The sequence below is a fragment of the Odocoileus virginianus genome, chromosome 33 (genome assembly GCF_023699985.2).
Source record: "Odocoileus virginianus isolate 20LAN1187 ecotype Illinois chromosome 33, Ovbor_1.2, whole genome shotgun sequence".
NCBI classification, from domain to species: Eukaryota; Metazoa; Chordata; class Mammalia; order Artiodactyla; family Cervidae; genus Odocoileus; species Odocoileus virginianus.
In genome coordinates this window covers 16,569,287-16,583,064 of record NC_069706.1, presented here as the reverse complement: position 1 = coordinate 16,583,064, position 13,778 = coordinate 16,569,287, and the positions used below count along the sequence as shown (strand labels likewise).

The 13,778-nt window shown below is 41.2% G+C and overlaps 1 protein-coding gene across 2 annotated transcripts in view; it reads right to left on the bottom strand.

Moving 5' to 3' along the window:
* VPS35L (VPS35 endosomal protein sorting factor like) overlaps window positions 1–13,778 on the bottom strand; it is a 141,194-nt gene that overhangs the window by 37,004 nt on the left and 90,412 nt on the right. For both annotated transcript variants that reach the window (XM_070460954.1, XM_070460955.1), the window contains 6 exons: window positions 13,196–13,281; window positions 11,957–12,037; window positions 9,961–10,024; window positions 7,430–7,528; window positions 5,800–5,877; window positions 4,874–4,988 (listed from right to left, as the gene is read on the bottom strand). In XM_070460954.1, coding sequence (XP_070317055.1) covers window positions 4,874–4,988; window positions 5,800–5,877; window positions 7,430–7,528; window positions 9,961–10,024; window positions 11,957–12,037; window positions 13,196–13,281 — 523 coding nt within the window. The remainder of the gene's footprint in view (window positions 1–4,873; window positions 4,989–5,799; window positions 5,878–7,429; window positions 7,529–9,960; window positions 10,025–11,956; window positions 12,038–13,195; window positions 13,282–13,778) is intronic.

Here is a 13,778-nt window from a genome sequence, read left to right as displayed (position 1 = left end):
GAAGTTAGTTTTTTAAGGGGGGGATGCATTGAGAGGAGGAAAGAAATAGGTAGAATCTAAAAAACAAAACAAATGAACAAACATGAAATGGAAATAAAGTAAGATACAAAGAACAAACAAGTGGTTTCCAGACAGGAGTGTGGAGGGGGAGGGAGAGAAATTAGAGGGGGGAGATAAAGAGGTACAGTCTTTCAGTTGCAAAGGTCAAGGGTATGAAATGAGTCAAGGGTATGAAATACACAGTGTAGGGAATATAGTAAATAACAACATAGTACCTGTGTATGGAGAGTTAACAAGATTTATCACCATGATAATTTTGAAGTGTATAGAAGTATCAAATCACTATGCTGTGTTGTACGGATATGAGAGCTGGACTATAAAGAAGGCTGAGCGCCAAAGAATTGATGCTTTCAAATTCTGGTGATGGAGAAGACTCTTAAGAGACCCATGGACAGCAAGGAAATCAATCCAGTCTATCCTAAAGGAAATCAACCCTGAATATTCATTGGAAGGACTGAAGCTGAAGCTCTAATACTATGACCACCTGATGTGAAGAGCTGAATCATCAGAAAAGACCCTAATGCTGGACAAGACTGAGGGCAGGAGAAGGGGGCAACAGAGGATGAGATGGTTAGATGGCATCACTGACTCAATGGACATGAGTCTGAGCAAACTCAGGGGATAGTGAAGGACAGGAAAGCCTGATGTGCTACAGTTTATGGGGTCCTAGAGAGCCAGACATGACTTGACAACTGAACAACATGCTGTGTTGTAGGTCAATTATAGTTTAAAAAAAAAACAAAAACAAAAAAAACTCCTAGAAAAGTAGGTCAGATTTGCTGTTACCAGAAGCGAGGGATAGGGGGAGGAGGAACCGGATGAAGGCAGTCAAAAGGAATAAACATCCAGTTATAAGGTAAGTACTACGGATGTAATGTACAACATGATAAATATAATTAACACTGCTGTATGTTATGTATGAAACTTGTTAAGAGAGTAAATTGTTAAGAGTTCTCATCACAAAGAAAAAATACTTTAAAAAGTTTCTTTAACTTTGTACTCATATGAGCTGACAGGTGTTCACTAAACTCACTGTGGTAAGCAGTTCATGCTGTATGTAAGTCAAATCATTATGCTTTACACTTTAAACTTACTTAGTGCTGTATGTCAATCATATCTCAAAAAAACAACTGGAAGGAAAAAATGTTTTCAAACAAAGGAGGGGGAAAGAATTCTATAGGAGGGAAAAGCATTATTATTAACGATAAGGACAAAAATCATTCTTTTCACCACTATCTTGCTCTAATTGTTCTCACTATTGTTTCATCTTTGGAGGAACTGCAGATTTGTTATTTTCAGGATAATTCAGCAGGTCAGTCTTGAAATGAACAGCTTTCCTGCAGATTTCTCAAGTTTCTGAGTATGAGAATTGGCTTTCAGAATTCTGAAACTGCAGAGCTGCATTGTATGCAGTTAGCTCCTAGACCCATGGCATACTTTCATCTTTTGAGAGATGGTTATACTAAGTTAATATTTACTGAGCTGCTACTATGTGCCAGTGGACCGAGTGCCCAAGTACTTTCTCTCATTTAATCTACCACAGGGCCTTCCCTGTGTGGTGGTGCAGTGGTTAAGACTTCGTGCTCCCAATGCAGGAGGCCTGGATTCAAACCCTAGGCAGAGAATGATGGACACCCCACCCACCCCACCGGCCCCATGCCTCAATTAAAGATCCCAGGTGCTGTAACGAAGACAAAAGATCCTGCATGCCACAACTAAGACCTGGCACAGCCAAATAAATGAAATAAATAAATATTATTTTAAAAATTAAGAGTCTGCCTGCTATGTAGGGGACATGGTTGGATCCCTGGTCCAGGAAGATTCCACATGCCACGGGGCAACTAAGCCCATACACCACAACCACTGAAGCCTCGCACTTAGAGCCTGTGATCCGCAACAAGGGCAGCCACCGCGATGAGAAGCATGCACGCCGCAACTCGAGTCGCCCCTGATTGCTGCAGCTGGAGGAAAGCCCCTGCGCAGCAAGGAAAACAGTACAGCCAAGAATTAAGAAAAAATCCAACACAGGAACCACCACCATCATCTCCACTTACAGATGGAGAAGCTGAGGCACCATACAGCCAATCAATCCAACAGCATACAACTCATAAGCAGCAGAATCAGGACTGGGACCAGCACACTCAGGAGGTTTGAAACTCACCAGTCATTAGGGCTTCATCCCTAACACATCATATGATCCCACACATTCCCTCTTTTGCTCAGGCCAGCTCCTCTACCTGGAATGCTAACTATTCCTTCTCCTCTTCCCCACAGCCCTTCCTTGATAAACAAATGCCCTTCTTTCAAGACCCACTTTTAACATCTGTTATTGTTGTTTAGCCATTAAGCTGTGTCCGACTCTTGAGACCCCATGGGCTGTAGCCCACCAGGCATCTCTGTCCAAGGGATCTTTCAGGCAAGAATACTGGAGCGGGTTGCCATTTCCTTCTCCAGGGGATCTTCCCGACCCAGGAATCAAACCCGTGGCTCCTGCATTGGCAGGTGGATCCTTTACCACTAAGCCACCAGGGAAGCCACCTTTAACAACAATACTTTCATTATAAAACATCCTCCTTTCTGAGGTGAGGAACTGTAAAGATAAAGGAACCAAGATAAAGAGAAAAGAACCCGCTCTTGCTGTGGCTTGGCAATAACCTTCCAGAAAGAATCACTGACTAACAAGGACAAGAAGCTATCCCCAGTGACAGTGAACAGGCATCTCTGGGTCAGAAGATGTGACTGACAACTGATTTGCAAGTCCTTCATTTCTCCTAAAGATCTGGGGGCAATGGGTGACATGTAGGTCCAGCCTACATGTTGAACCAGTGTGTCTAAAGGACCAGAACGGGCCTCCCTGTAATAAGCCTTCGTCAGCACGCCTCACTGGCCTGGCTCAGGGTTCAACTGGAGTTTACTTGTTGGGCTGAGCCAGCCCTGGCAAAGCTGCAGCTGATAAAGAAGGTACAGCGGAGGCTGGATCAAGGGAGGCCAGAAAATGGATAGGGGGGAGGGGATGTTTTATAACCAGCTGGTGGGGGGATGCTTAAGGAGGCAAACAAACCCAATCGGCCCACTTCCACAAGCTTCATTTAATTTATATTTAGCCTTCCCCTTCTCAGTAATTGAATATATTATTTATTTTGGCCAGCAACTGCCGCATGTGGCTTTCAGAACAACAACAATAAGCTTTTAAGGTTTAGCACCACAGCATTTAGAGACTTGAACAAAATCATCAGATAAATTATTAAGCATGAAGTGGACACTGCATTCCTGCCCCCACATAGCAGTTTAAAGTGGCGGGGGGGGGGTAGAGGAGGCGGCCAGAGCTCTAACACAGGGGCGCTGAGTTTGTTTGAGATCTATAACATTCAAGATGTGGCTCTGAGCTTATCAAGTTGGGAGAAGAAAGATTTAGACTTCTGGGGCCTCCACATTCAGCTCACAGCTCTGGCATCTCCAGCTCGCAACCCATTCCTAATGCTACAGGTGACATCAAACAACACAGGGGTCCCCACAACACTATTCCTGACCGTTTTAAGAGGGAACCAGTTCATAAGATTTAAACTTTCCTAACATCAATTTAATCTAATTAATTAATTTAATCTAACCTTCATTTTGCACATTGGGTTATTGGCAGAGGCTGTTAATTTTTGTTTTGTTTCCTGCAAATCCATCATCCTTACCAAAGCAGGCATTAGGAGTAAGTTCCACGTCTGCTGACAAGTAATGAGGACATACCTGCTCTTGTGGGATTTGCAGTCCTCATGGGGGAAGGGAGTGTCCAGACAATAAGCAAACAAACACAAACAGTAAGAAAGCATCAGATTACGGCATGAAGACATGAGGAGGATGGTACAGAGTGTGACTGGGAAGGGGGGGTTACTTTAGCGAGGGTGGACAGGAAAGGACCCCAAAAGAGGCAAGGCTTGATTCTCATCTCTGGCCTAGTGATTTTAGAAAATGCAAATATCTGGGGGGAAGGTCACTCTAGAAAGAGGGAACAGCAAGGGCAAAGGCTCTGAACTGGTAGATGGCTTAGTATGTTCCAAGGACAGGAAAAAAGCTGGCGTGGCTAAAGCATAGTGTGAGTTGAGGAGAGAAGACATTGATCCCAAAAGCGCTGAGAGGCTACTGGAGCACCGAGGAGTTGAGAACAAAACCAAGCAGAGTCTGAAAAGGTCCTTGAATAGCAATCATGTTTGAGGACTTCAGTGACACTGAGGGTCCGATGGGAAGGAGCCAGCTGCTTACAACCCTAACCCTCCACCAGCGCACCCTTCACTGGCATCCTTCCCTTCCCTGTCTCACCTCATCTCACCTCTCACACTCCCTGGGATCACCTCCCAAATCAACTGCTCGCACAATCCTGGTTCCAGCACAGCTCTGTACCTCTTACAGAAACAGGTTTTGGGCAGAATTTTTATCCCTAACAGCAAACTGTAGAGAGCATTCATTCTATACTGCTTAGATGCTACTCCTGTATCTCTGGAATTTCAAACACTGACAACAATAAATAAACTTGAATCTGCTGTGAATGAGCAGTCCTAAGTTCTAAAACTCTCTAGGGGTGCCTGAGACAGATGTAGGAAGGTCCTTACAGGAAATAACCCAGGCTCTGTAATCTGTCTGACTCTATAAATGTGTATGTGTCCGAGGTGCTTCCTACTAAAGAAAAAGTTCATCACTTATTGATCACTTTTTCCTCTCGTTCCTCCTTAAAGGAATCTCTCTGCACGCATTCACATACTGCTGAATCAGCTTTCCTAAGGAGCCAGGGAGAGTCTGAGAGGAGGAGAGTGAGTGACAGGCTCACCTTGGGAGAGGCACTGGTTGGCCAGGGCCACCTGACCAGAATGCAGGTAGAGATTGAGGCGGGTGAAGATCCCCACCAGGGAGGGAATGGTAATGAAGCAGTAGGCAACGCAGGCCTAGAAGAAAGGGGAGAAACAGCAGGTTATGCGGCAACGCCATCACAGTGGATTAATATTCTCATTTTCATCCATCATATATTTTCAAGTAAAAACACTTAAAACAATTAATCTCCCCATTATGAACCCCAATTTCTCCTCCTTGCTTCTGCTGTATTTGCCTTTTTGGGAGGAATATGAGGGGCAACCAAGGACAGTAATGGTGTACAAAAATAAATTTTCACCTGTCATCACAGAGAGTGAATAGATAACACCTAATATTTATCATTTAAAGAAGCAGTTGTTAAAACCAATTAGTTAAAAATGAATTAATTGGTAATTTGAAGAAGAAACTGCTAAAGAGAGACTGTGAGAAGAGAGGTATATGGTGAGAAAAGGCAGGGCTGGAAAGCTTATTTTCACTATAATCTTTTCAGTATAATTTTATTTTTAAAGCGTGGATATGTATCGCTTTGATAAAATTTTGAGCAGCTTACTCAAGAAACAAATTTCTTCCAAAGCTGGGAGCTTGACAAGAGGAAAAAAGGTCCCAGGCCTTCCAGTTACTGGCACGAGCCAGAGATAATTCAGCTGGCATACAAAAAGGCAAATCCATCTCAACCACCTCCCCTAATATATATCAAAATTCAGACTCCTTTGATTGTTTCCTTTGAAAACATTAAGAAAATCGGTCAGTTCATGAATACGTAAGGAAAAATCTAGAAAATTAATATTAAATCACCCTTAATCTTTTTCTGGGAGTAACAATTCAGAAACTTGTATAAGAAACAGCCCACTGGAATTCAAAGTAAGTCTTATCTTTAAAACATACCCGGACAAATGCAGCTGTCTTTCTAGAATGATTTCCCTTCATTACTTTCCTTGTTTCCATTGCCAACCGGTTTACACTCTAGATTAAAAAGTAAAACAGAAATGGGAATGAAATGATGGTTAATTCAGATTAAACATCTTCCAAAGAGATTTGGACACTGACTGTATACAAGTCAATGAGAACAAGCTAACTGGAACCAAGACTGGTGGAACCAAGACTGGTGAGCCCCAAACCTTGAAACGGCAAAGAAGTCATCAGGCCAGATTCAATCTCGGCTTGAGCAAACATCTCCAAGGGGCACTCACTGAGTTAAGTCATGCCTATCAACTGGCATGATAAATGACCATTTTCTGGCTTAATGAATAGCCAGGGTTCACTTATTCCATTTCCAGAAATCCCACACACTAAGCTTAAGATCTTAGAGATCTTAAGAGAAACCTCCAAACCTGAACGTAGACCATACAAAATACTTTTGCAACACTAACACTAACCGTAAGAACAGTAAGAGCAGCCGCGTTATCACTTATAGCACACAAGGTGCCCTTCTAGGAACTGTACATTCTTAAGCTCATTTACTCCTCATGACCTTACAGGCTGAGTACTATTAACTTCCCTGACTTATAAGTCTCTACATTTAGGTCTTAAGTTTACTAATGCTACAAAATCTGATAATCAGCAAACAAATGTATAAAAAGGTCATTTTCCTTAAATTTACATGAAACAGTTCAAGAGCCTTAGGGAATCTTTTCACAAAAATTAAAAGTTTGGACCTATGGTTCCCAAAATGTGTACCACGACATCCCAGGGTGTTACAGGAAAATCAGAGGGGCATCCCATGTTTTGGACAACCACAGAAGGGCTCAACTGTTGATACTATGTGAAGCACTTGTGTGAGGTAGCTCACAGACATGGTTCCTTCCTTGCAGTGATGGCATGTCTTTGCAAAATTGGGTTTTTAGCAACTGCCGTGACAAAAAGTACTGTGCAAACATTAATGTGGGGGAAAAAAAATATCCGGAACAGAAAATAAGGTAGTGGTGTCCCATCTGATTCCAAGGTTTGAGAAGTCAAGCAATGCCTAGAGGTACATATACTTCATTAGTAAGTAATTATGATGATTTTAAATGGAATGAAAATATACTATTTTTCTTTCAATTTACATAAACTGTTGGTTCAGAGAAGCAAGCTGTTAGGGCACAAATTCTTAAGTTGCTTGAGCCTAATTTCTTAATAAACAGAACTGTTATCTCTTCTTTTTTGCCTAAGGGCATCGTGAAAAGTTACTGAAAGGCACTGTGAACCAAGAAAGCTGGGACTCTGGTTAGGTAACATGGAATTTTAACTAGGTTAATAATTTCTATAACTAAATAATCACTACAACTCACTCAACTCTTTGCTGTTGACATGCAGGAGTGAATATGCAAATTTCAGAGAAAAAGAGGCCAATTAAACCACTCTAAAGGCTCAAGCAAAGCTGTAGATTTTATTAACCTTTGAGAAAACATCTTTCATGCCTTGGGAACAGAAGCAATATGCGGCCAGAAGAATCTCAGATTAAAACTGGTGCGTGGCATGTCAATGATCAATAAACATGTATTGAGAAAATAAATGAATGAGTGAAAATCCTTACGTGAATCAACTGCACAAGGACAGGTTCCAGATTGCAAAACATTGACCTGGTCTCCACATAAAAACTCAGCTGTTGTTCAAAATCACGGCCAAAGGACACCTAGAATCAAGGAGAAAGAAGTGACAATGTTAACTCTAGGCAGCTGTAAGCACACCAATTGGAAAAGTTCCTCCTGAGTTTTGTGGGGACAGGGGAGGTGCTGCAATGATAAGACACCAAAAATTCCACAGATATAGATGGGTGGTATCTCAAGGGTATGTAAGCAAACACACACATCCGTGAACTGGAATACACTCTAACTAGATGCTACATTACTTTACCCAGCATATAGCAGAAATGTTACTATTATCATCTCATCTTCATGACATGGGCATTGGAGTAGGACATAAAAAGACCAAAGGGTATAAAACAGAATCTCAAAATGCAAAGAGGATTTCCTAGGCAAGAAGGAAACCACTGGAAAGGAAATTTTGGCATTTTGGCTGTCAGCTGCAGCCTTTTCACATAGATTTGGTGATTGGGAGTCACTTGTCAGAGGGATTCCCTAACAAGGGCCACACATTTCTGCTTCCTGATGGGGATTCCAGCCTTTAGCAGCTCACTGGTGGCTGCTGGAGCCATCGATGGATGTTAATCCACCACTAAAAACTTCTTCTCCTATTTCTTCAAATTTATGAACAGCTGGTTGGTAGGACAAATTTTACTGCTACAACAATCATTTTTGTCCAGAAGAGGTTTAAAGTCATAATTTCCACCACAACTATCAAGTTTCACATTTTATTTTCTCATATTCTTTCCCATTAAAACTTAGTGGTTTTCAGACAGACCCATAAAAGGATAAATATCACGAGAACAGCATATAAATTAAGGGAACAAGAGAGGCACCTAGTATCAATCATAGGTACATTTCCTAACATGGGAATTAAACGGCTTATCCTGAATTTTCATCAAAATTGGTATTTTACCATAGTTAAATCAACCTCTGTTATTGAGTGAGTCACATTTTTCCAGGTGATTTTCAAAGTGACCTAGTTATTTTCATCTCAGGCAGCTTTTGTCTTGACATTTCTAACAGGAGATACTGGCTGAAGTGGGTATTTTAGTTTCGTGTACCGAGATGTAAGGCAAAGGTTGTTCTGGCTAGGGTGGAAAGGTGGTTATTCCCGATGAAACCTGCAACAACGCCACCCGCCTCGCTCGTCCCTCCCCAGTGTCCCATGGACTCTTCCCAGCTGGGGGTGGGTCACCTTTCCCTCCCCTCCAGACAGCTGGCCCTGGGACTTGCTTTGACTAACAGAATGAAGCAGGCGGCAGCACTGGTCACTGTGTGATCTCTAAGCCTCCACAGGCCCGGCAGCTTCTGATTCTGCCCTCATCAGGCAAGAGCCCAGATATGAGCAAATGATGAGAGTGGCGGACAAAAAGAGGTCACACGACAGAAATTATCTGCCCCAGTCAACAGCCAGCACCAGGACCCCAAACACGTGCTCAAGACCGTCCTGGATCCTCCAGCCCCAGTTCTGCCACAGTTCTGCCATCACACGGAGTGGCCTGGTTACCCGGTCAACCCACGGACTCACAAGAATAAAACACTGCCATGTTAAGCCACTAAGTCTGGGGTGAGCTGTCCTGTAGTGCTGAGTAACTAGGATGAATGGAGAGTGGACACTGACATTTCACCCCCCGCCAACCCCCAAACTGTTTTCAGCAGCATCTGAAGAGCAGCTCATCAGGTGCTTCAGGAAGCCCCTTCTCCACGGGTCTCCCTGCAGCCTACAGCTTGGAATTCTGGGCTCTCACTGCCGTGGCCCAGGTTCAATCCCTGGTCAGGGAACTGGGGATTCTGCAAGCCACAATGGCACAGTCAAAAAATGTAACATTAACTTAAAAAATAAAAATGAAAGAATTTAAATTGGCTTCATTGAAAAAAGAAAAAAAGGAAGCCTCTTCTCCCACTCCGGATCCATGTGGTTTGGCTGCCCTGGGGTGCCTGTCTCCCTGGCCTGGCCGGTGTGTTCCTTCCTTCTCAACAGCAGCAATTTGCTCAGGGACGAGCCGGTGACCCAAATTAATCCACAGACTCAGCCCTAGAACTTCTGCTGGAGCTCTTCCTGCTGGGCTGCAGCACTGGAAGGAATGGAAACCTGGGGCTCTCGTGGGGAGTAAGCCTGCCTGGGAGGGATGCCAGGAGAGAAGAGCCATGAGCCAAAGACACACACAGCAGTTCGGGATGACACTAGGGAGACCCCGAGTCCAGCTGCTCCTTCCGAGAGGTCCACCCCCGGCCTTTGTGTCACATCAGCCAGTCCCCCTCCCACCGTCCCCTTTTTATTTTTTCCTTAAGCCAGTTTGTCTTGGCTCTCCTTGCCCCCAGGGGAGTGCTGGCTAATATAAGTTGTTTTCTAATTTCATCTTATCTCCATAAAAATGAAAAGCACCAGGGAACATAATGTTAACTGCTTTCACCAGAGGAAGGATAAACAATTACATCACATTTCTAAGTACACTGAAACTTCTTCCCCAATACTTACCATTTTTATAAATCCATTAATCAAATATGCCAGCATTCTTTTCTCATCTTCAAGAGTGAGTGCACTGAAATCAATAATTGTACATAATTGACATTGAGGTAATAAATGAAAGTTTCCAAAGGAAAAAAATAAATGAGAAATAAGTAATTTAACAGGTAAGAACATTTTGCATTTTCTAGATTTTAAAAACTCCCATATTCGGGTTTCTTTTGATGAAAATATGTAACCTAAATTAACATAATTTAAATGTGTTTCTCATTTCTCTTAGAGACGCTATTCTCAAGATATATTAATAGCAAAAGAGAAGGTAACTCTCCCTTCTTTGGAATTTGTTCAGCTTCAAATTTTGTATTCCAGAGAATTTTCATTCAACATTTTACTATAAAAAGGTTTAAATGTAGCAAAGTTGAAAATTATACAGTCAACACCAATACACCCTACTATTACCATTTTATAATATTTGCTTTATCACATAACTCTCCATTCCACCCTCCATTCATCAATCTACCTTATTATGGATATACAGCTTAAAGTAAACCACAGATCTGAGCTGTTTCTGTTTAATAGAAAAGTTAGTATAAATATAAATGAGAAAATGTCAAGTCCTTATAGTTTTGGTAATACATGTGACAGTTTATAAATGGTTTCCCAAATTTATTTATTTTTTTTAATTTAAGAGTCAAAGACCAAGGTTCTCGTTCTAAGGCAAAACAAGTCTGTATTGGTAAAATCAGCATACTGTCCTCCAATATGCAGTGTCCCCTTCATTCTTTGAGACTACATTTCCTAATGCTCCTTGGAGGCTACGAGTAGCCACATGACACTTCTGGCCAAAGGGATGTGAATGCAAGTGATGTACAAAGCCTCCCAAACTGTGTCCCTAAAAGGAAGCTGCTGTCCTCTTATGCCTGCAGGCTGCAACATGAACATGGCTGAGGTAAGCCATCTCTACCAGGAAGACAAGGACAACACCCGAGAGGGACAGGAGAGCTGGAGGACAAGAAATCTGGGCTCCTGGATGATGTTCTAGAGCAGAGCTACCCTTCCCTGACCTTCTGGCTCCACTTCTCACAAGAGAAATACATCTGCTATTTTATTTAGGCCAAAAACTAATGTCCTACTAATACAAGTACTTTTCTAAAAGTCTTTTGGGTCTTTATGTATTTTTGTGCAATGCAAGTCCATCAGTTCTATTTATTATGAAAAGTCTTGATATTTTGATTTTGATAACTAATGAAGTTGAAAGCAAAGGTCATGAAAATAAAGATTCTACAAATCAGGGAAAAACAAAACAAAAGAAACACAATTCATCTAGTTGATGGTTAAGTTCCAAAACAATTTTCTCAGTTCTTGTAACATTTTCCAGCGAATCAAGCTGCTGTGTTTAAAAATTCTTTAGGGATCAAAATTTCAGCCACAAAGAAGGAATTGCCTCAAGCACAGTCAAATGGAAACATGTAATGAAAAAGAAAAAAAATAAGATAAATACATCAAATTAGAAAGCAAAGGAGATAATCTGGCTTTTGACCCAAAGGTAAGGCTGGTGACTAGGTCTGAGCCTCAAGTATACTGAAAAAATAAGGTCCTTCATGTAAGGAATATAGGCAACTTCATTTGAATTTCAAATAACTGGCTAATAATGAGAAAAAATTTAAAGGCTACGTTACTGGATGAGTGAACTCATTATTATACTATCTGCTGCTCTCAGAAATCTCCAGGAGACACGTAGCATGAGTTCACTTGGATGAAACCAGCCTTTTCCTCCCAACAGAAATCCCTTTGTAAAAACATCTGCCATCTCATTTTCTCAGGAAGATTACCCTCAGCTCAGCCTCCCTCCTCCCCTGGATTGGAATGTCCTCGTTAACAAGAATCTTAATAGACCCCATAAAATAATATTATTCACAGAGGCCACTTAAAGCAGTAATTCCCTAATGCACTATTATGTGGCATTAAAACTCAATCCAGGCTCTTTTCAGCCTTAAGCGTGGCTTACTTCACAGAGTCGTGCATGGTCTTGCAAACGTGCAAAAGGGCGTTCAGAATCACGGGGTCCTTGGTGGGCTCCTGCTGATGCCTAGGAGACATTTGGGGATAAGAGTGAAAGCCATCTACACCAAGCACTAAAAGCATGGATTTAGTTCTCATCTACGGGACATATGTGAGAAGCAGTAAACTATCTGGTTGGCATCTAACATAGCCCAGCTCACCAGCAATGGGCAATGTTCTAGTTTTCTCTGAATTTTTCTTTAACTAACAAGTTTGCTCTTCTAACATAACTTCTCCCAACTGCAAAATCATGGTAAAACTGCCACATTTCCTAAGCCAGGCAAAGGGCAAATCTGTTTTCTTACCATGTTTCCTGAACCCCTGAAGCTGTCTACAACTGTGTTAAGTGCAGACAAAATTATTAATTTAGTTTCTCAAAAGACAAGCTCTTACAACAAATTTTTATGAAAGTAAAGTAGGTATACTCATTTCAAGCATATGGAATTAATCTTTTAGAAAGAAAATACAAGGAAAGCTTAAAACATATACTCAACTAACTTCTAACTGAATTTTCCAAACTCTGCTATTTGAGCTTCATTTTTTACACACATTTTTTTAAAAAATCATATCTACATACTTAATGGTTAAAGTCAGTTTAACTTTTAACCCTGTTCTAAAGAAAAATACATTAGAAGTCACTGATTAAACTAGTTATATATTATCTAATATACTTTAAAATAAATATACATTTTTAAAAATAAAAGTTTCTCTTCCACAAACTATCAAAGTATTTCACATACCACCAGCAATAGACAGTTTTGGGAAACAGATTTAATCAATAAAAGGAAAGGAATTAAATTGAAAACCTGTCATAAATGTACACATTGAAGATAGAAATCTTTCAAGCTCTGGTATGAGAGAAGATAAGAACGACTATCTTAAAATCTTAAAACTCCCTAAATAAATAGTACATCAATAGATTGCTCCTTCCCAAAACTCATAGGAGTGAGATGTGGGTGACGGTGGGCCCATCTAATATTTATATTTATTACTTTGTCTTCTTAAGAGCTAATTATAAACTTTATCATGATTGCTCCTTTTAATGTGGTTCTCCTCTCAATGTTATTTTAGGTATAAATACATCATTACATCACAGGGCCTCAAAGTGCATAAATTGATTTCTTATCAACAGGTTTCACAAGGGCAGTGGGAATCGAAGCTTCTGATTACTTTGTGTTATACTTACTTGATAAAAACTTCCATGATGCATTTGCAAACCTCCACCCGGACACTCTCTTTCTGGAACATGTCCAGAAATGGCAGAAATTTTTCCTAAAAAAAAAAAGCATTCTACCTGCAATTTATACAAGTTACTAGAAGAGATTTATGGGTTACTTCTTCTTCGAAGGTCAAAACAGAGGAAGAGTTTTTTGTCTTTCTGAGGCAGGTCTGATCAGGACTCAGGTGAAAGCAAGGAGAAGACTCTAGGTGGGTTTTTTTTTTTTTTCCTAACATAATATGGGCCTTTTAAAAAAAAAAAATTTATTTTCCAGTGAAGGATAACTGTTTACAATAGCATGTTGGTTTCTGCCATACATCAGCGTGAGTCAGACACAGGTACACCTGTGTCCCCTTCCTCTTAGGCCTCTCACCTCCCAGCCCACCCCACCCTTCCAGGCTGTCACAGAGAACCGGCCATTTAAATCATTTTTTATTTTTTACACGTACACACTGCTTTGTTTATTTATTCATTTTCGGCTACACTGGGGCTTCGTTGCTGCACACGGGCTTTCTCCAGTTGCAGAAAGTGGGGAGCTACTATCGAGCTG